Source organism: Macrobrachium nipponense, chromosome 19 (genome assembly GCF_015104395.2).
Source record: "Macrobrachium nipponense isolate FS-2020 chromosome 19, ASM1510439v2, whole genome shotgun sequence".
Taxonomy (NCBI): domain Eukaryota; kingdom Metazoa; phylum Arthropoda; class Malacostraca; order Decapoda; family Palaemonidae; genus Macrobrachium; species Macrobrachium nipponense.
In genome coordinates this window covers 59,228,266-59,243,235 of record NC_061088.1, presented here as the reverse complement: position 1 = coordinate 59,243,235, position 14,970 = coordinate 59,228,266, and the positions used below count along the sequence as shown (strand labels likewise).

Below are 14,970 nucleotides of genomic sequence, written 5' to 3'. Positions count from 1 at the left end.
AACTTTTCAATTCACTTACCAGGAGCTGCACTAGTGAACTTTGCCATAGTCTTCGAAGCTTTTACATAACCAAATGCATTGTAAGTTGCAGTGTGTACAAATCTGTCTTCACCTTCTGGCTGCCATAAAACGCCATCTACATCATGTCTTATGCAGAATGCTGGAACAACATTACCTTCTACCTGCAAGGAAGGAAAATGGTCTGCAATGCTAAAGATACTACAATTATAATAAATTCTGGAGCTTTGCCTGACTAATGGTACCATAAGAAATGGCATCAATTTTTCAAGTTTAAAGATGAGAACTCTATACTATAATATAAAGTATTCACTTTCCCATTTCAACATAGTAAATAGAAAAATGTCAAAAATTCTTTAAAAAGTCATTTTTTCTAAAATTCATTACTTTACATATGCATACTCCTGCAGTCAGAACCCCCTCAGCCACACATGTGGAAATAGAAAAAGAGCCTTTCCACCTGGCCAGGTATACATTTGGGTAGCTTAGCACCCGAGTTACCTAGACTGACTACAAGAAGTGAGGGGTTGGGATTTGGACACTTTAAATTCAGAAGCTTGTACAGCACAGTGAAGCCCCCATATTCACACACTCTGGATTCGCGGACTCACATATTTGTGGATTTCTCTCAGGAACACATACCCCCATTATTCATGGAAAATGCGTGCTATTTGCAGTATTTTTCTATGAGAAATATCCACAAATTCTTGGTTTTTCTATCAATTTCATCATAAAATGCACTTTTTGTGATAAAATTATTTTAAAAAACCAGGTATATATAAGGGATTTTGACGAAGGAAAAATCTATTTCTGGGTGATTGGCTCGTGTCGCCCTATGAAAGGATCCTTAATATCATTCTTTCCAGGTAAAATTAATCTAAAATTACCAGAGAAAAACAAAATTAAGAAAATGTCAGTAAAACTGACTCGCTCACTCTTAAAAAGAAGTGTCGGTATGGTAATAGGGGCGAGTGGGAATCACTACCACGAGACATTCACCAATTAGAACTTCCAATCAGAATCCCCTTAAGAGAGAGCTGATACCAACGGGCGATGCAGCCGCTACTACTACTACTAGAGGACGCCACGGACAGCAGCGCCCCTAGCGGACATCCTTAATCTAAAAACATCTTGTCCTGCATGGGGGGGGGAAACGAACAATATAGGGTGGTTTCATAGGGCGACACGAGCCAATCACCCAGAAATAGATTTTTCCTTCGTCAAAATCCCTTTTCTGGGCTCAGCTCGTGTCGGCCTATGAAAGAGTACCAGAGAAACAGACAAGATGGGAAAAAAGGAACAAATGAAAAGCAGTTGTAAAATGATGGATATAATATAAGTAAATCAATTACAGCATACAAACTAAGTACTTAAACTAACTTATACTAAACAGTAATATAACAGAACGTTAGTAATTTTAAAGTACTTAAAAACAGTAATCACAGTAAATTACAATGATGCAGTGTAATAAACCCACAAAAGGAATTTACTTGAAAATATTAACAAAATATACAAACACATTGTGTCCCTACCCTAGCATAAAAATAAGGGTAGGTACACTGAAGTACACCATCAGGTACAAGTGTGGATGTCCCTAGCAAAAAAATAAGGGACAATCCACTATATGATTCAGCGGCTAAGGCTAGGATATCCGAGTAGCATGGCGATAGGGTGAGGCATGTTGGATGATGTAGGTAGAAAGGAGACCTGGATCTATACTACGACTACTATACAGTATCAGGGGAAACAATGTTTCCCGCTGCTACTGCTGAAAATTTTAAAGATTCCAAGGACTTTAGATAATGACGTTTAAAGACTGTCGGGGATTTCCATCCAGTATACTTTTTAAGATCCTCAAAGTTCATATGTTGAAAGTAATTAATTGAGGTGGCTACTCCCCTGATATCATGTGCTTTTGGGAATGAATCAGGATTGGCTTGTTTAATGAAGTAAAGGATTTGTTGTCTAATACCTTTTACTGACAAAGTACCACCTTTTTCTCTCATGAAGAGAGCACCTGAGGATCTTGATGAAGTACGAGATAGAAAGGCTCTAAGAGTTGATACTGGGCAGAGAGAAGGATCCTGGGGAAGTGGGATAACTTTCCAAGGGGCCCACCTTGCAAGAGGATCCTCATTTTTGGCTAAAAAGCTACGATCCGGAGCAAGTAGAACTTCTCCTGATGGAGGAATTCCACATGACCCGCATCCCTGGATAGAGCCGACAGTTCTGAAATTCTAGCTCCTGAAGCTAGACTTAATAAGAATAATGTCTTCCTCAGGAGCATTATGAATGTACAAGACGAGTTGTCAGTATCTGAAGCTAGTTTGAGGACATCATTCAAGAACCATGAAACTGTAGTAGGCCTTTGGGAAGGTCTAAGTCTAGCACAGGCTTTAGGGATAGACGTGAAATAAGATTCCGTCAGATCTATCTGAAAACCTACTTGAAAGATCTTCTTCAAAGCTGATTTATGAGTGGTAATAGTGCTAGCTGCTAAACCTTTTTCAAACAAGGATCGAAGGAAGGATATAGCTAGATTAACTGTCATGGTTGTAGTGTTCGATTCTTTCAAGAAAGATGCTAATTTTTTAACAGCTGAGTCATATTGTCTAATGGTTGACTCTCTCTTATCTGATTCTAGAAAGAGAATATTCTGTGGATCAATATTAGCATCTTTATTAGCCGCAAACTTCATGAAGTCCATAAAGTTAGGGTCTGGAGAATTCCTGAGGAAGCGAACACAGTCCTCATTTGTACTGATTGTGATAGCTTGGGATTGGGGATCCGTTGAGGTCGGAGGCCCAATTCCAGAAGAAGAGGATACCAGTTGCTCTTGGGCCAGTCCGGTGCAATCAGAGCTACTATCCCTTTGAAAGACCTTAGTTTGCTTTAGGACTTTCAAGAGAAATTGATTCACTGGAGGTAAAACAGGAAAAACATAAATTCTTCTCCACTGATTCCAGTCCAACGACAGGGCATCCGTGGCATAAGCCAGAGGGTCCAGGTTGGGGGCCACATAGCAAGGGAGCTTGTGGTTCGCTTGTGAGGCGAAGAGATCCACTTGGAGACCTGGGACTCTCAGGCTTATCCACTGGAATGACCCGTCGTCTAGAGACATTCTGATTCAGAGGAACTGACCGGGACAGGGCGTCTGCTATCACATTTCTTACCCCTGCCAGGTGAGTGGCAGACAGATGCCATTTGTGTTTGTTTGCTAGGGCAAAAATGGCTATCATGACATGATTCACGTGCTTGGATTTGGACCCTCCTCTGTTGATGCAATGAACTACCACTGCACTGTCCAAAACTAGCCTTAGATGAGACTTCTTCGGGGGAAGCAGTCTCTTCAAGGTAAGAAATACTGCCATTGCTTCCAGAACGTTTATGTGAAGCTGGCGAAATTGAACTGACCAAGTCCCCTGAGTCTGTTTGAACTGAGAGTATCCCCCCCACCCGGACAGGGAGGCGTCCGTGTGAATGGTTAACACTGGAAGGGGATATTGAAGGGGTACCTTCTTGGCTAAGTTCTTTACTTTTGACCAAGGACGGAGTTGATTGCGGAGGATCTGTGGGATTACTGACAACTTGTCTCGAAATTTGGTGTTTGCTCTTGATCGCCAAATTCGATTTAAATCTTTCAGTCTTGCTTTCAGGAGGATATCTGTTACCGAAGCAAACTGAAGGGACCCTAGGATTCTCTCCTGGTTTCTCCTTGATGTTTGTTTGCATTTGAGAAATTGCCTGACAGATTTTGCTATTTCCTTCCGTTTGGCCACTGGAATTGACAGATTGTGGGAAGACAAATCCCATTGGATTCCCAGCCACTGAAAACGAGACTCCGGGGTAAGTCTGGATTTCGTTTTGTTTATCTGGAACCCCAGATGTTCCAGAAAGTGAACTACCTTTTTGGTGGCTTCGAGACATTCCTCGACGGTTGGTGCCCAGATCAACCAATCGTCGAGGTATGCTGCTACCATGATTCCCTGAGTTCTCAATTGCTGTACAACCACTTCTGCTATTTTCGTGAATACCCTGGGGGCTACATTCAGACCGAAGGGCATCACTTTGAATGAGAATGTCTGATTTCCTAGCCTGAATCCTAGGAATGGGCGGAAGTGCCTGGCTATAGGGATATGATAGTATGCGTCTGTAAGATCGATGGAGCATGTGACGGCTCCACGCGGAAGTAAGGTCCTTACTTGCGAGAGGGTAAGCATCTTGAACTTGTCACAACGAATGAAAGAGTTTAGCTTTGACAAGTCTAAGATTACCCTTCTTTTTGTTGAGCCTTTCTTTGGCACGCTGAATAAGCGACCTTGAAATTTTAGATGCTTGACTCTCGCAATAGCTCCTTTCTGAAGGAGTTCTTCCGCGTAATCTGTCAATTCCTCTGATGGTATCTGGTGGAATGATTTGATTGGAGGCGGATCTTTGATCCAACTCCAACCCAAACCTTTGGACACTATGCTCTGTGCCCAATTGCTGAACCCCCACCTGTGGCGGAAGAGGAACAGCCTCCCTCCTACCTGGGGAGCCTCATTGTTGATGGGCGGGTTGCCCACCACGCCCTCCTCTGAACTGCCTGCTCCTTGTCGCCCTTCCTGCGCCACGCTGGCGAAAGTAACCTCTCGCCCTACCTCTCGGTTGTTTTAGCAGAGCGTTCCATGTTGGTGAACAAGATAAATCCCGGGATTAGCACAGCACAGAAAATAATGCGTCCTGACGCTAGCGCTAAAAATTAAGGATGTCCGCTAGGGGCGCTGCTGTCCGTGGCGTCCTCTAGTAGTAGTAGTAGCGGCTGCATCGCCCGTTGGTATCAGCTCTCTCTTAAGGGGATTCTGATAGGAAGTTCTAATTGGTGAATGTCTCGTGGTAGTGATTCCCACTCGCCCCTATTACCATACCGACACTTCTTTTTAAGAGTGAGCGAGTCAGTTTTACTGACATTTTCTTAATTTTGTTTTTCTCTGGTAATTTTAGATTAATTTTACCTAGAAAGAATGATATTAAGGATCCTTTCATAGGCCGACACGAGCTGAGCCCAGAAAAACATTTTTAGTGGTTTTTTCTTGAGTTTTAACTAACAAAATTGGCAGTTTTAAGCATTTTTATAGGGGTTGCAACTATTCACAGTGTAAGGACGACATTTTAACCAAAGTGCCCATCCTTCTTTTGCATTTATCCTTTTATCATATATAAAAATATAGAGTAATTCACAGCCTTTCTACCAATATATACATATACACGTACGTGTATTATATATATATATATATATATATATATATATATATATATATATATATATATATATATATATATATATATATATATATATATATATATATATATATATATATATATATATATATATATATATATATATATATATATTATATATATATATATAATATATATATATATATATATATATATATATATATATATATATATATATATATATATATATATATATATATATATATATATATATATATATATATATATATATATATATATATATATATATATATATATATATATATATATATATTATATATACTCTAGGGCACAATCGAACTTAAACAAGAGTGCATCGCTGAATTACTGGGTGAGGCCAATAGAACACGTGGTAACTACTTTAGTCGCATAGTCAGTCCACAGTTAAAAAAAGCAGCAAAAGAACTGAGAGAAAATGAAACCATAATAATACACAAAGGAGATAAAACCGCAGTGTACGTCATAATGAATAGAGATGAATACGACACCAAAAAGGGATTTTGACGTAGGAAAAATCTATTTCTGGGCGAGGAAGCCGTGTCGCCCAGTGAAATATGTCTGCTTTAGCACTATTTCTAGTAAAATATTGCTATAATACCAGAGAACTGCTAAATTGGACATGTCAGAAGCTTCTGACTCGCTCATCTATATAAAAGGTGTCGGTATAAAACTGGGGCGAGTGTTAAACACTACCACAGCAACCCCTCCAATTAGCCTTTTCCTCATCAAAAGACCCTAAATACGGGGAGCCGACCCATAGGTCACACCTAGCTACCCCGTTGAAGGCGTCTGTGACGTCATACTTATAGATAGCAATGAAGCTTGGTGCACTGCAAGGGGGGGAAAAAACTAGGGGGGGATTTCACTGGGCGACACGGCTTCCTCGCCCAGAAATAGATTTTTCCTACGTCAAAATCCCTTTTCTGGGCTCAGCCGTGTCGCTCCCGTGAAATTGTACCAGAGAAACACCAAGCTACATCACCCTGAAACGAAATAGAATATTAAATTGTATAAATTAACACCATACACCAAGTCAAATAACAAAGAAATGTGCTGCGGTAGAATGTTAATAATGCTGGCATAATGGAAAATATTCATATGACACAAGGACAGTACTATATTGATGTTGTAGCAGGAGACACTGACCTCCCTACAGCTATTGCATGATATTTAAGATCCTCCAAAGACTTAAGGTAATGCTTTGGAAAACCCAGTGCGACTTCCAACCAGTATACTTCTTCAGATCATCAAAGTACATATATTTGAAGAAATTTACAGAAGTTGTTATAGAACGAATACCACGAGCTTTGGGAAAGGACCCTGGGCTGTCTTTCTTGGTAAAATACAAAAACTGCTGCGCAATGCCCTTAAGAGATATGGTACCACCACCGCCCCACATGAAAAAGGGGCGGAGGAGGGCCTTCGGAAAAGGTAGATGTTCCAGATAAATAGTCCTTAGGAGTTTTAACAGGACATAAAGAAGGATGTTGCGGAATCGGAACAACCTTCCATGGTGATCACCTTACCAAAGGGTTCTTATTCTTAGCCATAAAATATTTATTTGGTGAAAGCAACACGTCACCCGAGGAAAGGAATTCTATATGCCCTTGGCCACTAGATAAAGATGACATCTGCGATGTTCTGGCACCTGAAGCCAGACTTAATAAAAACAGTGCCTTACGCAAAAGGGTTTGGCAATCACATTTGAAGTTGTCTGTTTTAGAGTCTAACCTGAGAACATCGTTAAGAAACCATGACACTGACGACGGCCTGTGAATAAGCCGCAGGCGTGCACAAGCCCTTGGGATTGAGGTGAAATAAGACTCAGACAGATTTATACCAAACCCGAGAAGAAAAATCTTTTTCAGAGCTGATTTAGTGGTTGTTATTGTGGCAACTGCCAAGCCTTGTTCGAATAAAGTCCTGCAGAATGTTATAGCCACGTTCATTGTCATTACTTTGACATTTGATTCCCTGAGAAATGTAGGCAATTGTTTAACTGCTGAACCATATTGGCGAAGTGTAGATTCTCTTTTGTCTGACTCCAAGAACAAAATGTTCTGTGGATCAATGTCCCCTATCCTCCTACCTGCAAACTTCATGAAATCCATAAAGATAGGGTTTTGTGAAGACCTGAGGAATCGAACACAGTCACCGTTTGAACTTGTTGCGACAGCCTCAAGTCCGGGAGAGGGTGAGGATGAAGACCTAGTTCCAGGAGAAGGGGAAACCAATTGTCTTGGGCCAGTAAGGAGCTATGAGAGCCACCTGACCTTTGAAGGATTTCAACTTGTGCAGCACCTTCAGGAGAAGGTTCACTGGAGGGAATAAATAAACCTCCCTCCACTGGTTCCAACCTATACTCAGGGCGTCCGTAGCGTATGCTAGAGGGTCCATATTTGGGGCTACGTAACAAGGCAGCTTGTGGTTTGCCCCTGTAGCGAACATATCTACTTCCATACCCGGTACTCTCCTACAAACCCTCTTGAAGGATTCCTGGTCCAGTGACCATTCTGATTCCAGGGGGACTGACCGGGACAGTGCGTCTGCTACTACATTGTGGACTCCTGCCAGATGGGTAGCCGATAGATGCCAGGTGTTCTTGTCAGCTAGAGAAAAAGTTGCTAACAGCACGTGGTTCACATGACTTGACTTTGAACCACCTCTGTTTATACCGTGTATCACTACCGCACTGTCGAGAGCCAATCTGATATGAGTCTCCTCCGGAGGACGGAGCTTCATTAAGGTCAGAAACACTGCCATAGCTTCCAAGATGTTGATGTGAAGCTTTTAGAACTGAGGTGACCAAGTACCCTGAACCTTGTCGTGCTGTGAATAACCTCCCCAACCTGACAGTGATGCGACTGTATGCACCAGTAGGGTCGGGGGAGGGAACTGCAACTGTAACTCTTTGGCTAGGTTTTCGGCCATTGCCCATGGATGTAGACGTTCCTTGGGAATCAGAGGTACCCGGCCGAACTTGTCGCGACACTTGGCATTGGCCTTTGAACGTCAAACTCAATTGGTGTCCTTGAGCTTGGCTTTCAACAGAACGTCTGTGACTGAGGCAAATTGGAGCAAGCCTAGGATCGTCTCCTGATTCCTTCTCGAGCCTTTTTGCATTTTAAGAATTGGCTTGTTACCTTGGCATCCCCTTCCCTGATAGAATGGAAAGATTGTGTGAATCCAAGCCCCAATGGATACCTAGCCACTGGAACTTGGATTCTGGGGCCAATCGGGACTTGGTCCTGTTGATCTTGAAACCTATGTATTCCAGGAAAGATATGACCTCGTCCATGGCTTTCATATACTTGTCTTTGGCCATCTCCCAGATTAGCCAGTTGTTTAGGTACGCCACCACCAATAAAACCTGAGACCTTAGCTCCTGCACCACTACCTCCGCCAGTTTCGTGAAAACCCTTGGGGCTATATTCAGCCCGAAAGGGATCACCTTGAAGGAATAGGCTTCTTTCCCTAGTTTGAAGCCCAGGAATGGATGGAAGTGCCGAGCCATCGGGACATGATAATAGGCGACTGTAAGATCTATAGAGGTGGTGAGGCCCCCACGAGGAAGTAAGGCCCGTACCTGAGAGATGGTCAGCATTTAGAACTTGTCGCAAGGAATGTACAAGTTTAAACGGGACAAGTCTAAGATCACCCTTCTTTGGTCGGTCCCTTTCTTTGGGACACTGAATAGACGACTCTGAAATTTCAAGTTCTTGTCCCGGAGACTGCTCCCTTCTGGAGAAGATCCCTGGATTAATCCATCAACCCTTGGGTTGGATGCTGATAGATGGATACTATGCTTTCGGCTCAGCTGCTGAACCCCCAACGATGTTAAAAGAGATATAGCCTGCCTCCTATTTGAGGAACTTCATTGAGATGATGAGGGTCAGGTTCCTTTTCTGACCATGCACCTCTAGCTCGCCCTTGGGCTCCTGTTCCTCCACGCTGACGAAAGGGGCCTCTAGCCCTGCAACCCCTAGCAACCTTGGTAAAAGGTTGAAATACCCGATTCTCATAGACCGGGTTAAAAGCAGGCGACACTGAATACAGTGGTGGAACCTGTTGGCTAGCCGACGGCAAAAGGAAGACAAATTGATGCTGTTGCCGAGGCTGAGCCTTAGAAGATGAAGGTTGGGGAACTTGCTGAATTAGAACAGCTTGTAGCACAGGATGCTGTTGCGGAACTTGGAAAGGTTGGTACCTTCTTTGACCCTTCCTAGCCCTAAAACTGGAGGAAGAAGACTCTAATTTCCTTTTGAAAGGAATGCCCCAACGCAATCTGATGCTTTGAATAAAACATTAATGCCTCGTTCTGAACCTTGTTTACTGCCGAAGCTGGGAAGAGATCTGCACCCCAGATTGAGGAAGCCAGAAGCTCGTTGGGTTCGTGCCTGATCGTAGCCTCGGATAAAACATGCTTCCTGCCATTTCTCTTAGTAACCGGAAAGCCGTACGAGTCACATTGCATGCTTAAAAGTAACTACTCCGCAATGACCTTAAACAGCGGTTCATGAGCGTACTCCAGAGCCGCCGTCTCCGTCATCACTAGAGAGTTAAGAGACCTTGCAAGACGTGTCCTAGCATCAAATTCGGCTTGGATCAGTGCGTCTGACAGAGGCGCTTACTAAACAAGTTGATTGCACAGTTTGGCTTAAGCTTGCCTACCGAGAATGTAACCGGCAAACTTCCCACAAATTCTCCCTACCTGGGAGTAGAAATGATGTGGGATCTGTCTTGCTAGGCTGGGGCTCTTCCCGAGTCACTGCCTGAAGGGTAAGTCCTGCTACCTTTTATGTAAAAGGTAAGGAGTTCCCGTCATCAGACGTAAACATCGTGAAAGGGCTTTTAAATGCTGTTACCTTAGTATTTGAACAGATCCACTTCTAGGCTCCATATCCATACTTGATGAGCCTGATTGCTAGAAAGGATAACAGTCCCCTTGGAGACCTTGTCCTTCCTAATCGAAGCTGCCTCTATAAGCCTAACATAACCTCTAAATGGTGGTCATAACCTTTCGGGGAAGAACTCGAAATCCTCAAGTCTACGTGTACCACAACCTTCTGCAGTCAACATCCTGCTAATAAACAGAGCGAAGTTCGCTACCCTCCAAGGATCACCAGGGTGGAACGGAGGGAGCGTGGACCCGTCAGGCATGCTCTGACCTTGCACCAAGTTACTAGGAGGTGCCAGAACTGCCGACTCCTGTCTGAGACCTGCAATCAGGGAGTCCTGTGCACCTAAACTTTTAAAAACACCCTTTCAAACCTTGCTGCGACTGAACTGACTAAGCTAGCAAGACCACTGACCTGATTTAAAATATTCGTGTTGAACAGGTCTTTGCCGACTAAAGGGGAACCTTCCAGCCCTCCCTACGGTACCTTATGAGGTATCCGATCTCAAGACGTTGAAGGGATGGGACTTGAGGGGCAATGGGAAGAGTTCTCTCCTTAAGGCCTTGGATTTGCAGACTTAGAAAAAAAATCTCAGCCTAGGTTTAATATGTGTATGAACCTCTGGCACCTGCCCAGGCCTTGGCTTTGTGTCTGATTGGCTTTTAAGCAAGGTTTTACCCGAAGGTTTTCTCTTTAATCTAGGAATCACAGAGAAGGAATGCAACCTGGGAGGGGGCAAACCTCCTGTGAAACCCATGAAGGAATTGGGAGTAAAGGGAGAGGAAGAATCAGAGTCACTCGAGGAAAGACCCCGGTGACCAACTAGGCTAGCCTCATTAACACTGTTACCTGTAACCATATCTAGTGTAACGGGCAAATCCTCACTACTTCAAGTGAGACTACTTCCAAACCAATGTCCGGCAACTCTGCCTCTTGCTGTTCCATAACTGAATCTTGAATTGATTTGATAATTGGTATTGCGACTTTTGGGTCAACGTATCTGGCAGCTTTCCCGGCTGGGAAGGCTGCCATATCTTGAGGTAGAATATAAGGCTTAGCTTTCCCTACGTTCTGTCCAAAACCTCCAACCCAGATCTTGAGGGTGGAGAGTGCAGCATGCTTAACAGACTGCTCCGTCTGTAATGCAAGGAATGTGTCAATTTCGAGTAAAATCTTACATATGTTGATTAATTAATGTAATTTAATTTAAAGAAATTTTTATTATTTATTTATTTATTTTTTTATTTATTTATTTATTTATTTATTTTTTATTTTATTTTTTATTTATTTATTTATTTATTTTTTTTTTTTTATTTTTTTTTTTTTTTACACTAACAAAAGTAGTGTAATATAATTCCATCACAATATGCATAGAACAAGCCGTGCGGTAACCTGTTGTACAAGGCGTAGCAGGCAAAGCAGTTTTCGTGATGCCAGACTACGGAACCGGAAAGCAATACTGCGCACGGGGCATGGTTCCGTCAAACATCATGGTTGCACGGATCCTGTAGACCGGCAACCAGACACTGAGTGGCCTGTAAGTGCAATAATATATAAGAACAATTGCACAGACTTATTAGGATTATTATGATAATAATGTCATATGCCGGAGCACTCAGGACTGAAATAATATATATATATAAAATATATATGTATATATATTCATATATCTACGTCCCGGGGACTGTGTATTAATTAAAACAACCCGGAGCTGTATGACCCGGAGTGGGGGGTACACGAAGTAACCGGGACGGCCACATGAACTCGCAAGTTCCGTGGCAAAAGAAAGAAAAATATATATATATATATATTCATATATTTACGTCCCGGGGACTGTGTAAGAAATAAAACCACCCGGAGCGTTATGACCCGGAGTGGGGGGTACACGGAGTAACCCGGGACGGCCACAGTGAACCCGCAAGTTCCGTGGCAAAAAGAAAAGAAAATAAAAATAAAAAAAGAGAACTAAAATAACAAGTATCATATCTCCGCCTACGGAAGAGTAACTTCCGTAAACATAGCCCTCAACGACTATCGGAGAAGCAGGAATCTAAATCCACCTTGTGCGGAGAGGGAATGTTTTAGGCGGATGGATGTAAGCTCCGGGAGCTGAAAGAAGCAGAGCGCAACAAATCCACGGAAGCCGAGGCTGCATTACGCAAAGCAAATCAATCAACTCCGGAGGCGGTCGGCTGAGAAGCGACACCCACTAACCTAAGGTCCTGGAGGACCCTCTACATCCCCCCTCCGCTGATGGGTAACGGCTGTCAGCGACAACCGAGGCGAGAGGAGCACCCAACTACTGGGGGCCCCACGTGAGGGGGAGGGAGGGAGGGCTGATGGGGTGACGATCACGTGAGCAGCGTACCCTCACAAATAAAAGATCACGAGGAAAACGCAGGCATAGCCTATGTAGGCTAACCGACCTAACATCCAACATATACATAGAGAAAATAAAATCAATTACTTAAAGCTAAAAGAAAATCATGCTTTAACACGGGGGCAATGAAAATAAACTTACGTAAAATATAAAACCGCAATGAAGGCCACTTGATAACGGTGGGCGCAAAAGGGAAAAACTACTTGCCTACTGACAAAACGATAAAAAACGGCAAGCTGACGAAAAGAAAAAAGGGAAAATTCTTGAATGAAATAAACCAAACTTAAAAATAACCGGGGGGGGGGGTGGATAAACGGCGAAGCACGAAATAAAGAAACGTGCTCGAATGAAGACCCCCGTGAAAAACATGAAAATAATGAATATAACAAAACATAAACGAAAATAGGATCGACCACCCAAGAAATAAATAAATAAATATATGTACTGAATTATCACATTTTACAAGCAGAGAGGAAGACCATTCGAAATGGTACAATTCAAGGATAAGCCGTAAAAGCGACTTGCCGCCCGCCCGCTACTTATAAGTGACGCCTAATAAAATCCTAAATAAAGGCAAAACGAAAGGGAAAATCACTCTCTAAATATTGAAAAAGGGCGGAACCAGTACTTAACTTGGGTGAAGAGGTAGATTGACGATCCGTAATCAAGAATAAAAATAAAAGAACAAATAGCTATATTCGAACGTACGAACACGATATGGCTATCGATAAGTATGTCGTCACAGACGCCTTCAACGGGGTAGCTAGGTGTGACCTATGGGTCGGCTCCCCGTATTTAGGGTCTTTTGATGAGGAAAAGGCTAATTGGAGGGGTTGCTGTGGTAGTGTTTAACACTCGCCCCAGTTTTATACCGACACCTTTTATATAGGTGAGCGAGTCAGAAGCTTCTGACATGTCCAATTTAGCAGTTCTCTGGTATTATAGCAATATTTTACTAGAAATAGTGCTAAAGCAGACATATTTCACTGGGCGACACGGCTGAGCCCAGAAATGGATAATATACTAAGTGATAATAATAAGTTTCAGCCACTTAAAAAAGACCCAACAAAGGACCTCAAAAAGAAAATGATGAGACTAACAGAAAAAGCGAATAAAGAGCAGAGAACAGTAAGCTTTCCAAAAATCATCGGAGACTTTGCACCCGGATACTGCTACGGCACAGTCAAGATTCACAAACAGGGAAACCCGCTACGGCCCATTATATCCCAAATGACATCCCCCATGTATAAAGTGGCTAAGAAATTGAACGAAATTATAACGCCGTACATTCCCTCAACGTTCTCGCTATAATCATCGACGGAATTCATCGACCTACTGCAAGACACCGCACCCGACGAAGACATAGCATCCCTGGACGTTGAAAGTTTATTTACTAACGTACCAGTGGATGAAACAATACAAATCATCATGGACAAGATATACCGCTCTGAGAAACCACCATTACCGATCCCCGAAAAAATCTTAAAAGATATGCTGGAAGCATGTACAAAGGAAGCCCCATTCCTCTCACATAGGGGCGAAATATATCGACAAAAGGACGGCGTGGCAATGGGTTCCCCCCTCGGGGTTCTTTTCGCAAACGCATACATGGCGCACACAGAAGAGGTCACATTTGAAGAACACCCAAAACCCAGAATCTATGGGAGATATATTGATGATATCTTTATCACAACAAAGGGCGACAATGACATAGAAGAATTAGTAAATAAACTCCAAGCAAATTCTACATTAAATTTTACGGTAGAAAGAAGTGATGAGAAGATGCTCCCTTTCTTGGACGTACTTGTGACCCAAAAGAACAACAAATACAATACCACCGTATACACTAAAAAGACAGACGCTGGAAGATGCTTAAATGCTAGAGGAGAATGCCCTGATGCATATAAACGATCTGTGGTAAATGCATACATAAAACGCGCCATAACACACTGTTCCACGTGGAAAGCGACTAACGAAGAAATCAACAGAGTTCAACAGCTGCTCACAAATAACGGATATCCAGATGACATGATCCAGCAAGTTGTCAAAAAGAGATTAGAGGCTTTCAATAATCCGACCCCGAGGAACAACACACAAGACAAAGACAAAGAAATAGTGATATACCATCAGATACCATACAACAAACACCACGAAGATGAAAGGAAAGCCATCCTTGGTATACTGCGAAGAGGAACCACCCCCCTAGCGCCACATAACAAAATAACAGCAAGGATTTACTGCAAACCAAACCTTACAGCCTCTTTGGTAATGAAAAATAGTACGGCCCCATCGACGGAGAAAGAGGTTAAATCTGATATAGTATACAAGTTTGTCTGTGCTGACGAGCAATGTCAGTCCCCCCAAAAATCCTATATCGGACACACAACCACCACA

At 42.7% G+C, this 14,970-nt stretch overlaps 1 protein-coding gene across 1 annotated transcript in view; it reads right to left on the bottom strand.

The window, feature by feature from the left end:
* Positions 1-14,970, bottom strand: part of LOC135211839 (nudC domain-containing protein 1-like) — a 285,976-nt gene that overhangs the window by 16,798 nt on the left and 254,208 nt on the right. Inside the window, exon 10 of the mRNA XM_064245051.1 lies at positions 20-182. Within this exon, the coding sequence (XP_064101121.1) occupies positions 20-182 (163 nt within the window). The remainder of the gene's footprint in view (positions 1-19; positions 183-14,970) is intronic.